Source organism: Pelodiscus sinensis, chromosome 11 (assembly GCF_052426305.1).
Source record: "Pelodiscus sinensis isolate ZL-2025 chromosome 11, ASM5242630v1, whole genome shotgun sequence".
Classification (NCBI taxonomy): Eukaryota; Metazoa; Chordata; order Testudines; family Trionychidae; genus Pelodiscus; species Pelodiscus sinensis.
The window spans coordinates 15,912,792-15,928,032 of NC_143062.1; the positions used below are offsets into that span (position 1 = coordinate 15,912,792).

At 45.6% G+C, this 15,241-nt stretch overlaps 1 protein-coding gene across 2 annotated transcripts in view; it reads left to right on the forward strand.

Annotated features, from left to right (window-relative positions):
• LOC102461184 (RNA-binding protein 4B) overlaps nucleotides 1–15,241 on the forward strand; it is a 21,352-nt gene continuing 6,111 nt past the window's right edge. The window contains exons 1-2 of one of the 2 annotated variants that reach the window (XM_014577805.4): nucleotides 1–124; nucleotides 6,472–6,891. In XM_014577805.4, the coding sequence (XP_014433291.2) occupies nucleotides 6,480–6,891 (412 nt within the window). In that variant the 5' untranslated portion in view covers nucleotides 1–124; nucleotides 6,472–6,479. Of the gene's footprint in view, nucleotides 125–150; nucleotides 174–6,471; nucleotides 6,892–15,241 lie in introns of those variants that run through there. The other variant, XM_075939268.1, reaches the window with a different exon arrangement.

Below are 15,241 nucleotides of genomic sequence, written 5' to 3' on the forward strand. Positions count from 1 at the left end.
GGGCCACTCGGCAAGCTGGCCAATGAGGGAACAGCGGGGTGGACCAGTGGGTGGGACTAGGCCTTGCTGGTGTAGCCGACATTTTGTGTGGTTCACTGTGAGGGGAGGCGCGGTCTCCGGCGAGGTTGGTCTGGTTGCGGGTCGGCGTGGTGCACGGCGGGGGTCCAGCCTGGGTCTGTGGGGCTGAGGGGCGGGATGCGGCTGTGGATGGTGGGGGGCTTAGTCCCTGCTGAGTGTGCGTGGGGAGATGGAGGCCCGCACTGGGGGGTTATCGAACAAGGGGCAGGCCCCATGGGAGGCGGAGGTGGGGGCATCATGCGGGCGAGTGGATTCGAGCGCAGGGGTCAGCATGAGGCTCTGGGGGGTGGGGTACCGAGGCGGGCTGTGATGTGACCGTGAGAGACTGTGTCGCGGGGGGAGGGGATACGGGGCGGGAGAGGGCCCAGTGGGGCTCTGGGTGTGCACGGGGGGAACTGGGGGTGGGGAATGGATGCCGGGAGGCCTTTGAGCTGCCTTTGCAGGGCGGGTGACAGAGGTAGGAGGAGGAAAACGAGGGTCATTGTGTGTATATGGGAGGTGCATGGGAAACAGCAATATATGGGCACCGGTGAAAGCTTTGGACTGTGCTGTACTTGGGGTTTGTGCCAGAGAGGCCCCTGGCTTAACGTAAAGGGGGTACAGGGCAAGAAGGGTTATGGGATGGCTGCAGATGGTTAGGTAGCTCTGGGGATGGGGAAAGAAGGGATGAACCTGGGTTTTGATGCCAGAGCAGGTGTTGTCTTTGGAAATGCGTATAAGATGCTGCAGCCCTTATATACGGGTGTGTCTGTGTCCTTCTGATTCCCCATTCCCTTTGAGCACCTCCAAAATCAATAATATGCACCTTTTTGACAGCAGCCAAATTAGCAGAACAGGAAGCCCATCCCATACTCACTCCTGTCCAGTATAGATAAAATGAAGTATTTTGTTCAAATTACGCTTAGCCCTTGAACATATAAAAAAATTGGGACTGTGCAAGGAGAGGATTTAGGAACCAGAGGACAACTACCTGAGTTATTAGTTGACCAGGAGACTGCAGTTACCATCTTTATACAAAATGTGCCCTAGGAACTTAGTTATGCTGGTCAAAGGCTTAGTTCTGTCTTGTGTACAAAAGATGCATCTCCAGTAGGGATGTAAATTCCTGTTTAAAAAGTTAACCAGTTAAATGATAGGTTTAACTTGTTAACTCTGAAGGGCTTGAATTCTGTGGTGGTGGCTGCTCCACCTCAGCCGGGTCCACGGTGTCACAGAAACATGGTTTGGCGAGCTCTGCACATAAGGATGTGAATGGGTAACTGGTTAACCTGAAGCCCTACATGGATGGGAGCTGTTCTAGCCTATGGGATCCTGCTTAATCATTTAACTGGTTAAATGTAACATTTAACTGATTAAAGGGGATTTTACATCCCTAGTGTCATGCCATGGGCGGAGAGGCTGCTTAGGCCAGGCCCATCATACCACACTGCAGCCAAGGGGTTGCTCCATTTGAGCAGGGCAGGGCCCTCTGTATGGCAGGTGGGGAGCTGCTGGTTAACCGGTTACTGGGTAAGCATGCCAGTAAGGCTAATGCTTATCAGTTAACCCTTGATATCCCTAATCTCCAACAGCAAAGCACCTGGAATCCCATTCAGAGTCACTCATACCAAATCCCCTACTTAATTGACCAGAACAAGTTTAATGGGATATGGTTTATATCTCCTGATTGTACTTAGCATTCATGCAAATATATTATTTGGATTGGAAGAGTATCAGTATTATAACTGAAGAGTATTTATATAAGGATTGTCTAATGCAGGAGTTCTCTCAGCAAATTTTTGGATGGCCTCAGAGAGTAACCAACAACTATAATTATAATACTTAACGTTAAGAAGCAAATAATTATGCACATAAACATGTCCAAATCATTGTCATATATGTATATATTAATAATGTACAGTTGTATATATTCTTTACTGGATCTAGACAGAATAGAAACTCCAGTGGGGGAAGGGGTTTTGCTGGGTTTTTTAGACTTGCTAGATAGCTCTGCTGTGAAAAGTGACATTTGTATATTTAAAGAGTGTCAGGGAGTAGCCATGTTTTAGTCTGTAACTTTAAAAATGAGTAGTCCTGTAGTACCTGAAAAGTCATGGTAGTTGGGTGAGATTCCAGAAGACTAGAAAAGGGCAATTATAATTCCCCACTAAAAAAAAGAGGGAAATAAGAACAACCCAGGAAACTACAGACAAGTCAGCTTAACTTCTGTGCCAGGAAAGATAATGGAGCAAATAATTATGGAATTCATCTGCAAACATCTGGAAGATAATAAGGTGATAGGTAACAGCCAGCATGAATTTGTAAAGAACACATCATGTCAAATCAATCTGATAGCTCGCCCTGTCTAGGGGAGTGGCAGTAAGTCGGGTCTGCATGGAAGGTCAGGGGCCCCTCCCCCTGCTGCGTTGGGATCCCCATAGCATGGAGGAGGGGGGCTGAGTACCCTCCCCCTTCCCACCTTGCTGGGGGAGCGGCAGCATGCTGTCAGGAGGCTTTCCTTGCTGTGAGGGGGGTGCAAAGACAAGTAAGTGTCTCCCCCCCCCATGCCCGGACACCTACACCCCATCAATCACTCCCCTCCCCTCCCCACACCAAGATCATGGAGGGGATCCTCAAGGAATCCATTTTGAAGCACTTGGAAGAGGGGAAAGTGATCAGGAATAGTCAGCATGGATTCATGAAGGGCAAGTCGTGCCTGACCAATCTGATTAGCTTCTATGATGAGGTAACTGGCTCTGTGGATGTGGGAAAGTCAGTGGATGTGATATACCTTGACTTTAGCAAAGCTTTTGATACAGTCTCCCACAATATTCTTGCCAGCAAGTTAAGAGAGTATGGATTGGATAAATGGACTGTAAGATGGATAGAAAGCTGGCTAGACTGTCAGGCCCAACGGGTAGTGATCAATGGCTCAAAGTCAGGTTGGCGGTCGGTTTCTAGTGGAGTGTCCCAAAGATCTGTTCTTGGACCAGTTTTGTTCAACACCTTTATTAATGACCTGGATGAGGGGATAGATTGCATCCTCAGCAAGTTTGCAGATGACACTAAGCTAGGGGGCAAGGTAGATTCACTGGAGGGCAAGGATAGGGTCCAGAGTGACCTGGACAGATTAGAGGATTGGGCCAAAGGAAATCTGATGAGGTTCAACAAGGAGAAGTGCAGAGTCCTGCACTTGGGATGGAAGAATCCCAAGCATTGTTACAGGCTGGGGACTGAATGGCTAAGTAGCAGTTCAGCAGAAAAGGACCTGGGGATTACAGTGGATGAGACGCTGGATATAAGTCAACAGTGTGCCCTTGTAGCCAAGAAGGCTAATGGCATATTAGGGTGAATTAGGAGGAGCATTGCCAGCAGATCCAGAGACGTGATTATTCCCTTTTATTCGGCTCTGGTGAGGCCACATCTGGAATATTGTGTCTAGTTCTGGGCCCCCCACTATAGAAAGGATGTGGACACATTGGAGAGGGTCCAGTGGAGGGCGACCAAAATCATTAGGGGGCTGAAGCACATGACCTATGAGGAGAGACTGAGGAAGTTGGGTCTATTTAGTCTGCAGAAGAGAAAAGTAAGGGGGGATTTGATAGCAGCCTTCAACTTCCTGAAGGGAGGTTCCGAAGAGGATGGAGAAAAGGCTGTTCCCAGTAGTGAGAGATGGGAGAACAAGGAGCAATGGTCTCAAGTTACAGTGGGGGAGATCTACATTGGATATTAGGAAAAACTATTTCACTAGGAGGGTGGTGAAGCACTAGAATAGGTTCCCTAGGAGGTGGTGGAATCTCCCTCCCTAGAGGTTAAGTCTCAGCGTGACAAAGCCCTGGCTGGGTTGATTTAACTGGGATTGGTCCTGCCTTGGGCAGGGGGCTGGACTTGACCTCCTGAGGTCTCTTCCAGCTCTATGATTCTATGATTCCCACACCCCCAGCTTGCTCCAACATCCTCTGTTGCTCCTGCACCCTCCATCCTGGCCAGACACCCTGTACCAAACCCCCTTCTGCACTCTTCCTACTAGCCAGACACCCTCTCTCCCCTCCTCCCCCCGTTCCTGTACCCTTCCTTGCTCCTGCTCCCTCCTCATGACCGGACACCCTACTCCCAGCCTGCTTCTGCACCCTACCTTCCACCCAGACCTTACAACCTCTCCCCCTCCTTCACCTCACCTCCTGCCCAGACCTTGCACCCCATCCTTATCCCACTCACTGGCAGCCCTGCCCGGCATACTGAACTCCTCATTTTTGTCCCTACCCCAGAGACTAAGAAGGTGCATAAAATCCACTAACTCTGGAATCCCATAAAAGTAAATCTAGCCTGTGGGAAGCCCCAAACCTCAGTCCTCCCTGTCCCTTCCTCTGGCTCTGTGGGACTGGAGCACCAGAGGAGTGAGGTGTCTCAGTTGGGGTCCGCAGTTGGGAGGTTTTTGAAGGAGTTTTTTTTTATTTTTTTTCCTTCTCACTTGTATGGTCCCCCAACTGATTTTTCTGAGTCAGTGGCCTCCAACCCAAAAAAAGTTCCCTCTCCCTGCCATAAATAAAGAAAACGCTGAAACTTTTGTGTTGGACGTAAATTAATATTTTACTTTAGTGAAATGAAATTTGACAAGCTAACATGTGAAAGTTAAAACAAAGGTTTAATTTAAATTAAACAGATTCTCCATAGCTGCAGCACTAGCAAAACTGCTTGAGTGTAATTAACAGTGAGTTTCCATTAGCAACTGGTAGTTCATGGAAAGTTTGCACTGAGCCAGGTGGTCTGTGGAGAGAGCCCTTCTTCACCATCCTGGGAGAGCGGCATGGCCCAGAGCAGGAGGGTAAAATCTTGGCACGTCACTTCAGAAAGGTTGCCGACCCCTGATCTAGATGGTGCTTGGTTCTGCCAAGAGGGCAAGGAACTGGACTTGATGACCTCTCAAGCTCTCTTCCAGTTCTAGTATTTGATTCTATCTGAAGTAGTGGGGTTTGCCCATGGAAGCTCATGATACTATATATATTTTTGATAGTTTCTAAGATGCCACAGGCTTACTTGTTGTTTGTATATTTGTTAATATCACTTTTCACAGCAGATTTCCTGAGCTGGGGAACAAGTTAAACCCTGGGGCTACGTCTACACTGGCCCCTTTTCCGGAAGGGGCATGTAAATTTCAGCAGTCGTCGTAGGGAAATCCGCGGGGGATTTAAATATCCCCCGCGGCATTTAAATAAAAATGTCCGCCGCTTTTTTCCGGCTTTTAAAAAAGCAGGAAAAGAGCGTCTAGACTGGCCCCGATCCTCCGGAAAAAGTGCCCTTTTCCGGAGGCTCTTATTCCTACTTCAAAGTAAGAATAAGAGCCTCCGGAAAAGGGCACTTTTTCCGGAGGATCGGGGCCAGTCTAGACGCTCTTTTCCGGCTTTTTTAAAAGCCGGAAAAAAGCGGCGGACATTTTTATTTAAATGCCGCGGGGGATATTTAAATCCCCCGCGGATTTCCCTACGACGACTGCTGAAATTTACATGCCCCTTCCGGAAAAGGGGCCAGTGTAGACGTAGCCTGGATGGGTAGGAGGCTGAGAGGTGATTGGAGGGAGGTACATGAGAGGCTGTGTAGGTCAGGTGCAATCAGGTGGCTAAGCAAGCCCAGAGTAGGAGCCTGAAGCCCTGTGGCTATGGGATGGAGCCTGCTACCACATGGCCAGATTCTGTCACCCACTGCTCCCAGAAAGGTGGGGAACTCTTGCTGCCTGTCTGCTCCTAAAATGTTTGTGTCTCCTGAAGGGGACATGGATTAACCCCTGCTGACAGCCATGGGGACAGGCTGCTCTCCTTCACCCCACCCCACCCCTCTGCCCAGGAGGCTGTGGCTGCAAGAAAAGACACTGGTGGCATTTGAGAAATGCTGCTTTAGTGGATGGAATACAGGCAGTCCCCGGGTTACGTACAAGATAGGGACTGTAGGTTTGTTCTTAAATTGAATTTGTATGTAAGTCGGAACTGGTAAATATTGTAGGAGAAACTCTAGCCAAACATTTCTCCAGAGCTCAGTTTTATTCTCCCACACCTCACTTCCCTCAGTCCTTTATTCTCAAGATGAGGTGTCTGCTGAGAAAAGCTGCTCCACGTCTCCCTGGTCTGCTGGGGGGGTGCTAGCTTCGCATCTCCCTGGTCTGCTGGGGGGAAGCAGCTAGTGCGGGGTTGCCTCACCCCGTTTGTAAGTAGGGATCCGATGTAAGTCGGATCCATGTAACCCGGGGACTGCCTGTACTGCATTGATCCCTGGGTTCAATTACCACATCAGTCCTGTGACTCAGCTTTTGCATTTATAAAATGGGTGATATATTGTGGTGAGGGGGGGCATATAAGAAATATAAAAGAGCATTACACTTGGAATGAGTGCTTCTTTTAAACCACTTTCCTGTTCCCCCAGACTCTAAGATGGTGAAACTCTTCATCGGGAATCTGCCCCGAGAGGCAACGGAACAAGAGATCCGGTCGCTCTTTGAGCAGTATGGGAAGGTGCTGGAATGTGATATCATCAAAAACTATGGCTTTGTGCATATCGAAGACAAGACCGCAGCCGAAGATGCCATCCGTAACCTGCATCACCACAAGCTGCATGGTGTCTGCATAAACGTGGAAGCCAGCAAAAACAAGAGCAAAGCCTCCACCAAACTGCATGTGGGCAACATCAGTACCACCTGCACTAACCTGGAGCTGCGGGCCAAGTTTGAAGAGTATGGCCCAGTGATCGAGTGTGACATAGTGAAGGATTATGCCTTTGTGCACATGGAGCGGGCTGAGGATGCGGTGGAGGCCATCAGGGGCCTAGACAACACAGAGTTCCAAGGTGAAATATGAACTAGGGAAAGTACAGCCTTCCCTAGCACTAGGTAGCGGCAGGTTCTGTCCAGAAGAGCAGGTTAGGTGGCAGTCTATTGATCATGGGGTCCTAATTGTGCTGAATGAATAGTGGAGTAACATTCAAATTGACCATGTTATTCAGTTTAGATGCTTAACAGTAGGAGCGCAGAGTTCTCATAGAAGTGTATAGGAATTGAACAAAAAACATGGTTTATCCAAGTCAGGAAAGTGCTTTCACTGGATTTGAAAAATACTTTAAGTGATGTACATGTCTGGTTAATGAACTAGGTCAGGATTTGTCAAATTCTGGCTCAGGACTCCAAAGTTGTTTGTGAGACAATTTTAATGAGGTTGCTAGAGCGGACATTAGACTTGAGATCTGAGCCATAGCCTGAGTGCTTCAGCCCTGGCAGCAGGGCTCAGGTTACAGGCCCCCCTGCCTAAGACTGAAGCCCTTGGGTTTTGAGGTCCTGCTGTAACTTTTTTTGTCTGAAGAGAGAGTCTCAGTACAATGAAATATGAGAAGCCCTGAACTAGTTAATTCAGTGCTGCACCTCTGGAGAACTGTTGTATATTTAATAGTCCTGTAACTGTGGCTGAAAGCTTCTATTCAGGTGAGGCATTAGGGTGTTACAGGAGATTTGATAAGTATTGACACAGCTGTGGGGAGATCAGGACTGAAATAGTAGGGGGCACTGTGGGTCATGGTGGAGTTTCATGGGCAGAACAGTGTATTTGTGGGAGCCCAGGACTTGAATAGCAGGGTTGAAATTGTGGGACCTGGTGGAAACATGGAAGAAGCTTGCACGAGACCACGTATGTTTAGGATTATTTAAAGCTTTGTGCAATTTTTAAAAGATGTTAAACAAGAGGCCTCTCCTTCCAGGAGACAGTAAAAGTGACTTGCATGGGGGGAGTGGTGGTGACCATGTGTTTATCTGCTTTTTATATCTATAAAGTTGGTCTCAACAGGCTTTTTAAATTAAAGCTCTGCTTGTTATTTTTCGACTAGAAATTTGCAGGACTATTCATTTTAAAAGTTATAGACTAACACGGCTATGCCTCTGAGATTACAAAAAAAAATAATTTAACTCAGAAGATGTGAAATGAAAACAACAAGGAGTCCAGTGGCGTCTTAGAAACTAACAAGTTTATTATGATGTAAGCTTTCATGAATTGCAATTGACTTCATTAGGTTTGAATAGGAACTAGGAATGGATCTCATTACAAAAAGTAATTTTCCACTTTAAGTATTCTCACTTTTTCTCTATCCATTGTGATTTAACTCTATCACACTCCAATCTTGTATCCCTACTATCTTTTCCTTTCACCTCATGTATCTGATGACATGAGTTGCAACTCATGAAAGCTTATGTCATAAAAAAATTGTTAGTTTCTAATGTGCCACTGGACTCCTTGCTTCTGCTGAAATAGACTAACACAGCTACCTCTGAAACCTGTCAAGTGAACTGAAAGTCTTAAAAAAATATTCCTGCTGGAATATTTGATGGTGTTTGACTAAATAGGGGATCAGTTGACATTTGTCCCAGTCAGTTGACTGATTTGCCAAGTCTAGTTAAAAACTCCCAGGCTGCTTTAAGCACTGTAAAGAAGCTGAAGGAGAACCAGCTAAACTTTTAAAATGTAATTTGCCTAGTATCTTAAGGAATCCACCTACAACTTAATCTAAGCTAAATTGACTTAATGAGAATTCAAGATGGGCACAAATTGATAATGACTTGTTCTGTTGGGACTCTGAGCTGTGAAGCATGGAAATTGCCAGAGTGGATCAGACAGTGGTCCTTTTAGTTTGATATTCTGTCTCTGACGGCAGCCAACACCAACTGCTTCAGTGGAATGTTCAGGGGACCCTGAATAGGATAATTATATCCTAGCAGAGGTTAGCTCTCACCCTGAAAACGCTTCCAAAACTTACAACTGTTTATATCACTTACTGTTTTTGTTTTGGCTGTCCTTGTCCATGTCAATACTCATTAAATCTTCCTTAGTTTTTTATTTCGTGATACTTTGAGGCAGTGAGTTCCACAAATGAATTGTGCCCAGTGTGGAAGTGTTCCCTTTTACCAGTTACTCCCATCAATGCTGTAAAATATCCCCATTTTTGTCTGAGGATAAATAGAAGCGCTCGATCTACTGCCTCTATTCCATTCATTGTTTTGTGCATTCCTGTCATATTTTCTCATTTGTCTCTAAGGAAAACAGTTCCATTCATTTCATCTTCTTACTTTTAGAAATGTGCATCTGTCTGTCTGTTCATCTGTGAGTCCCTTTGTTCAAGAACTCCTCCTAAATTGTAAGAGCTAGGATCACCAAATTTGGCATGCAGCTTCCTCATATCATAACTTAAAGCAATATAAGGATTTGCTTGTGCCAGGACAATGGGATGTGCCTGGAATTTAATTGGTTCTCATAAAATGGAAAGGGAGGGGGTCTAGGGATGTTAAATTTTGATTAATTGAATAGTTGATGCAATTTGCATTGACTAGTGGATTAGTCAATAAGGGCGCCTCTGCCTTTAAAATGTAGAAACAGCTCCAGTACTGTTGCTACACTTCAAAGGTGAAATCGCTGCGGGGAGCATGGTGCCACTGGCCCTGTGCTCCCTGCAGCATTTCAAAACGGCAGCGCTGAATGGCACCCGGGGTCAGCTGAGGGCTCCCCTGCTGACCCCAGGCTCCTTGGCATTTCAAAACTGCAACGTCCTGTGAAGCCTGGGATTAGCTGGGGATTCCCCCACTTACCTCGGGCTCCATGCAGCGCTGCCACTTTGAAATGTCACGGGAAGCCCAGGGTTTGGCTCCATGCGGCGTTTCAAAGTGGCAGTGCCTCACAGAGCCCGGAGTCAGCAGGGGAGTCCCCAGCTGATCCTGGGCTTCACATGGTGCTGATGCTTTGAAACGCTGGGTACAGCCTGGAGACTCCCCAGTTGGTCCTGGGCTGCACGCGGTGTTTCAAAGTGGCAGCGCTATGTGGAGCCAGTGATGGGGGGGGGGGGGGGCTTGGACCTGGGCTCCACATGGTGCTGCCGCTTTGAAGCACCCTCTCTTTTCTCCGCCCCTTGCTGCCTCTTTCTGATAGAGTAAGGGGAATGGAAATGACTAGTCGACTACTGTGTTGATAAGCATTTGCTTATCAGATAGTTGACTACTCAACTAGTCATTTGCGTATCGAGAGGGGTCTGGCAGGAGGCACAGTTATACTGTAGAATGACCACGGGGCACAGCTAGGGACCAGATGGGGCCCAGAACAGCTATACCCCAGTTGTACTGGCAGAGATGGAGAAAGGGACCACTTTCTGCTATATATTTCAGAGCGTTTGTCTGGTTTTGTTTGTCCCCCCCAGCTGAGGGACATACTGTGCCTGCTGCAGTGGTCATAGACCTCAAGCTGCTGCAAGACAGCCTACATACTGGCCCCTCCCCCATCCCAGAGCAATGATTTAAATTAAGAAAAACAAAAATTGTTTGCATTTAGGACCCTAGCAATGCCAGGTAAATCTTCTAGTTTCTTCATATGAGAGTTTTTCCAGTCTCATACATTTCTTCAGCTGTTTTGCTGCATCTGTTCTTGAACTCTACTTTATGGAGTTAGGGGGTAACCAAAATAGAGTATAGTACTCTAGGAGGAGGTGTCCTCACGATTTATAGGATGGTGGTATTCAGGATTCTCCATTCAATTTCTTATGTACCTTAGCGCTTTCCTATACACTGAGCAGAGTTTCCCTTCACCTGTCCTGAGTGGTGCCGGACCTCTTGCAGAGTTGGTCTAGCTAATATAGGAACTTCATATGCATTCAGAGTAATGCCCATTGCAGGGAATACTTTCCATTTATCGACACTGAACAGTGGCAACAAAGTAGATGTGCTATTTTTGTTGTTTATAATGTTTGGTTGTATGAGCTCTCTCTGTTCTGGCAGTACAAAAGCCATCTTTTATTGCAATGTGGAAAGGAAATGGACTTGTAGACTGTAGTGTTACACCTGTGCACAAACCTTTGGGTCCTACAATGGGTAAGTTATAGCTAGTCTTGGAAGCTAGGCTGAGAATCTATCTGTGAGTGTGGTTAGGGGGCTTTTCTGGTTACAGCCATTGAAAGTGATTCTGGATCTCTCAGCACCTCATACCAAAAGTTAACCGATTAGTGGTTTGTAGAAATAATCTGTATTAAAGACACAGCTGCTCTTCTGTTTAGAACAAAGTACTTGTCATCTCTTTGCAGCTGCTGTCAGGTTATCTTAAGGCATCTCTGTAAAAGAAATGGTATATGGCTGGAGGCCTGATTGTCTTGGGTCCAAAATGCTGCATTGGATACACCATCTGGCCTATGTAGAAATAATGGGGATCTTAAGGAGGTCTGGATTAGCCATTTGAAGCTTGTGGCATTGCTGCTATTAATGCATGAGCACTTGTTTCATGTTTCTACTAACAGACAAATTTTTCTACTCTGTATCTAGTCTAAGACATTTTGTGTTCTTTTTCTAGTGATGGGCAAAAATAGTTTTCTCAGTGATATTATTCAGATTATGTAACAGAGGATGTGGAGATTAACAGAGGCAGATTGATATTCAGATATTTTGCACCTTGCCACCAATCCTTTCCCAGTCTCAGTGACCAAAAGCCATTAACACGCTAAAGCTGAGGTTGGCAGAATTTGATTTTTATTTTTATGAAACTCTGTTGGATAGTGATTATTTTTTAGACTTTTATTGATTTAAATGTTCACAGTTGTGTAAAATTAGGGGAGACAGGGTTGGACAATAATTATTTAATAACAGACATTGAGATTCAAAAAGACGAAATATTTATATAAGAGTTAAAACACAAATTGTCCACATTACATACTAAAATATACAAAGTAAATATCCTTCAATCAATCAAACTCTCAAAAGTTTCTCAGGCAACATTTTTCTTATGTTGTCTAATTGACAGAAATATTTTCATTAGTTTGTGTGTTCGGTGAAATACGATTTCATTTTCATCTGAACATGTTCCAAGACCACTCATAGAAGTGGGTCTGGCCCACGAAAGCTCATCATCTAATAAACCATCTTGTTAGTCTTTAAAGTGCTACATTGTCCTGCATTTTGCTTCAGTATTTCCACAATCCCCATGGAATAAGCTGGGGGGGAAGGGGGTCTCAGCCCAGTTCCTTTTGAGCAAGTATACAACTTTCATAAACACTGCAATTGGCAGCTTTTTTGGAAAGTCAAAAGATTGAGCTAGCTTTGAAGAGTGAATCTTGCCTCTCTTCAAAGTAGCCCTCCAGCTCAGGATTTGAGACATGTTGGCTAGGTATGTGTGCTGTCACATTGTGTTGGCACGACACACAGAAGGTTAAAACCTATTTTCTAAAATGACATGAGAACTTTTGAAAATAGTGCACTTGATCTATAACATGGGGAAGGTGGCCATATTGCACCCAGAACATCTTCACAGAAATGTATCCTGGCAGCCTACGTCCCTTTTGTAGAAGTGATGTTTGAGGAAGAAGGCCCAGGTGGGACTTGTTCAAAGAAATGCTTGGGAACAAGAGGGCATGCTTATTTCAGTTAAATGTACACCCAAACTTTGGTGTTAAGCTCCTGACAGCTGTCTAAGAGTAGATATTTTTAACTGGGTCTATGTGGAGGTATTTCTGACCATGTGATATCTTGGCAGAGTTCTGTGCAGAATATACCCTCTTTTTAAGTATTCAGTGTGATAGGGTTTTTAATCACATATGCATCAGAGTGGCATGGAAAGTACTGTTGGTTGAATCTAGCCCATCCCTCATGATAAAATGGAATATAAAAAGGGCTGCTCAAGGGCTGGCTCTAAATTAGGGATGTCAGTGTGTAGACAATTACATGATTAACTGAAAAGCCTGGGCTTTTCAGTTAATCCTGTTGAGTGCATGTGTTTCTCTCCTCCCCCCTCCCTCCCCATTCTCTATATCAGAGGCAGTAAGTAGGGGAGCACTGGATCCTTGTGGGTCTCTTCTCCCCTCCCCCCCGCCCCCGCCCACGATGTTGCCTCTAATAGAGAAGCAGCAGTGCTGAGGGTGGGGGCAGATTGGAGACAATACGTGCAGGTAGCTGGCTTTATGGACTTGCCTGCCCCCACCCATGCTGCCCCCTACAGAGACAGCAGCTAGGGATATGGACAGGGAGGCTGCCTCTCAAAGCAGCCTCTGTCTGCAGCGTACGCGGGCTCTACATGGACAGGGGCTGCTGCTGCTACAGAGCCTCTGTCCACGGGGAGCTTGAACCCCCATGGACAGGTGCTGCTGTCACACCATGCTGCTTCCTCTGATAGAGAAGTAGCAGCATGGGGTGGCAGGGGACTCCCCAGGAGTGGGGCCGAGAGCACACTGGCTTCCAGCCTTGCCTCCAGAAACTGCTAAAATTGTATGCAGTTACACGACTTTTCAATTACACGCTGTGTAACATCCCTAGCTTGCTACAGTCAAGTATTGTGTAAAGAATTTTCCAGCCCAGAACCTATAGCACTTTTCTTACCTGTATAGTATCAGTCTCAGACACTTCATGTGAAGCACAGTAGGACAGCGAATGCCATGGTTTCCTTCTATGTCTGGTGAGTGCCATTGTGGTAAGTTGCTTTGCTACCCTACAACACTGGCTATATAACTCTGTAACTTAAGGTAAGTCAAGTTGGCAAGAGATCACCCATCAGCTTGTGCATTTATACTGGGACTGTTTATGGACTTTCTGGCTAAATGATTACTGGATTTTGTTGTGATTTATGTTCTGCAACATCTCACTGAAATGGTGTCTCTTGATGTAGGATATAATCTGAGCTCTGGCTTTCTGAATGCTGAGAGACTGGATGCTGTGTCGGAGACAGAATAGTATGTTAAGGTTACAATACTCTCTTCTCTTCCAGCTTCATGTGCAGAAGCTCATTCAGTGTCATCCAGTTGGAGGGACCACCTCACCTCTACTTTTGTAGATTGCAAAGTGCAAGAATGGTGATTTAAAAAAAAAAACTAGCTGTAATGCACTGAAAGCACAGTAATTCAAACAAATATTTTTTAGGTTAGCAGCAAAAGTGCTATACTTAAATCTGAACTTATTTATCAACCAGAAGGGTCCCTACATTATGTTCCTTGAAGTTCTGGTTGTTTCATACCAAGAATTCCTTTGTAGTGTCTCTATTCAGACTCTTGTCTTGTAGTCAGACTATAAGTGACAAACAGACAGTTTCTGATCTGAAATGCTCCTTTGCTTTGGGCTAACTGGCAAATCTTCTTTCTTTATACTACATCATCTATATTTAGCATGGAACTACAGCATTCTTGCTGTTCTTAGGTGCATGGTATAAGAATCTAAATAGAATAGATTACCTCTTCAGAAAGGAGAAACTCACTTGCTGTATTCAATCAGCTAAGACATCTAGGTAAAGAAAACTGCCAGAGAAAAATCTAACACGAGTTTTGTAGGACTTGCTGATATTGAAAACAGGTAGCAAAAGTGATTGCAGTGTGAGAAATTTTGTGTGTAGCCTTTTCATATAGAAGAGCAAATTGCTCTTAACAAAACTGCTAATGATCCATAGGCTTATAGCTAACGTGCATTTGCACAGTTTTGTTAGTGCTTTCAAACTTGGCACTTTAAACTTACACTATATCAAGAATGCTATAAAGGCGTCTAAGTGGCTTGATATTTTAGAGCAGCTTCCAGTGACTTCACTGTTTTTCCATAAACCTGACTATAAGCAATGGAAAGCCACAAGCACAATAATTCCACAATGCTTTGTCCACAGAGCCCATAACTTCTATATCCAACCTGCTACTTCCCATCAGGTGCTGCAGGCTTTGTGTTTTTAAAAAAGGGACTAAAGATCTCTTTGGACATTGCTAGGAGCCATCCCAATGTATATAGTGCCCTTTCTGCCAACTAACATCTATTTTCCCTTGTGGCCTGCTTGGTGGGTTTAGCTGCTCTGCAAATCACCTGCCATAAGATTGCTGTGGTGTGAGTTTTTCTACCCTTCTGGTAATGCACAGCCTTCACCAGGCCTGGAAGTAGAAGCCAGAGAGTCTAGACCAGGGGTCTCCAACCTTTTTAAGCATAAGATCACTTTCTGAATTTAAAGTGCAATCCAAGATCTACTTCAAATATAAATGCCCTGTCCCTGCCTCCTTCCTGCCTCTTCTCCAAGGCCCTGTCCCCCTGCTCATTCCATCCTCCCTCTCTTGCCCATCCTCACTCACTTTCATCAGGCTGTGGCAGAGGGTTGGGCTGCAGGCTCTGGTCTTGGATTAAGGGATCTGGAGTGCTCGGGGCTAGGGCAGGGGTTGGAAGTTCATGACTGGG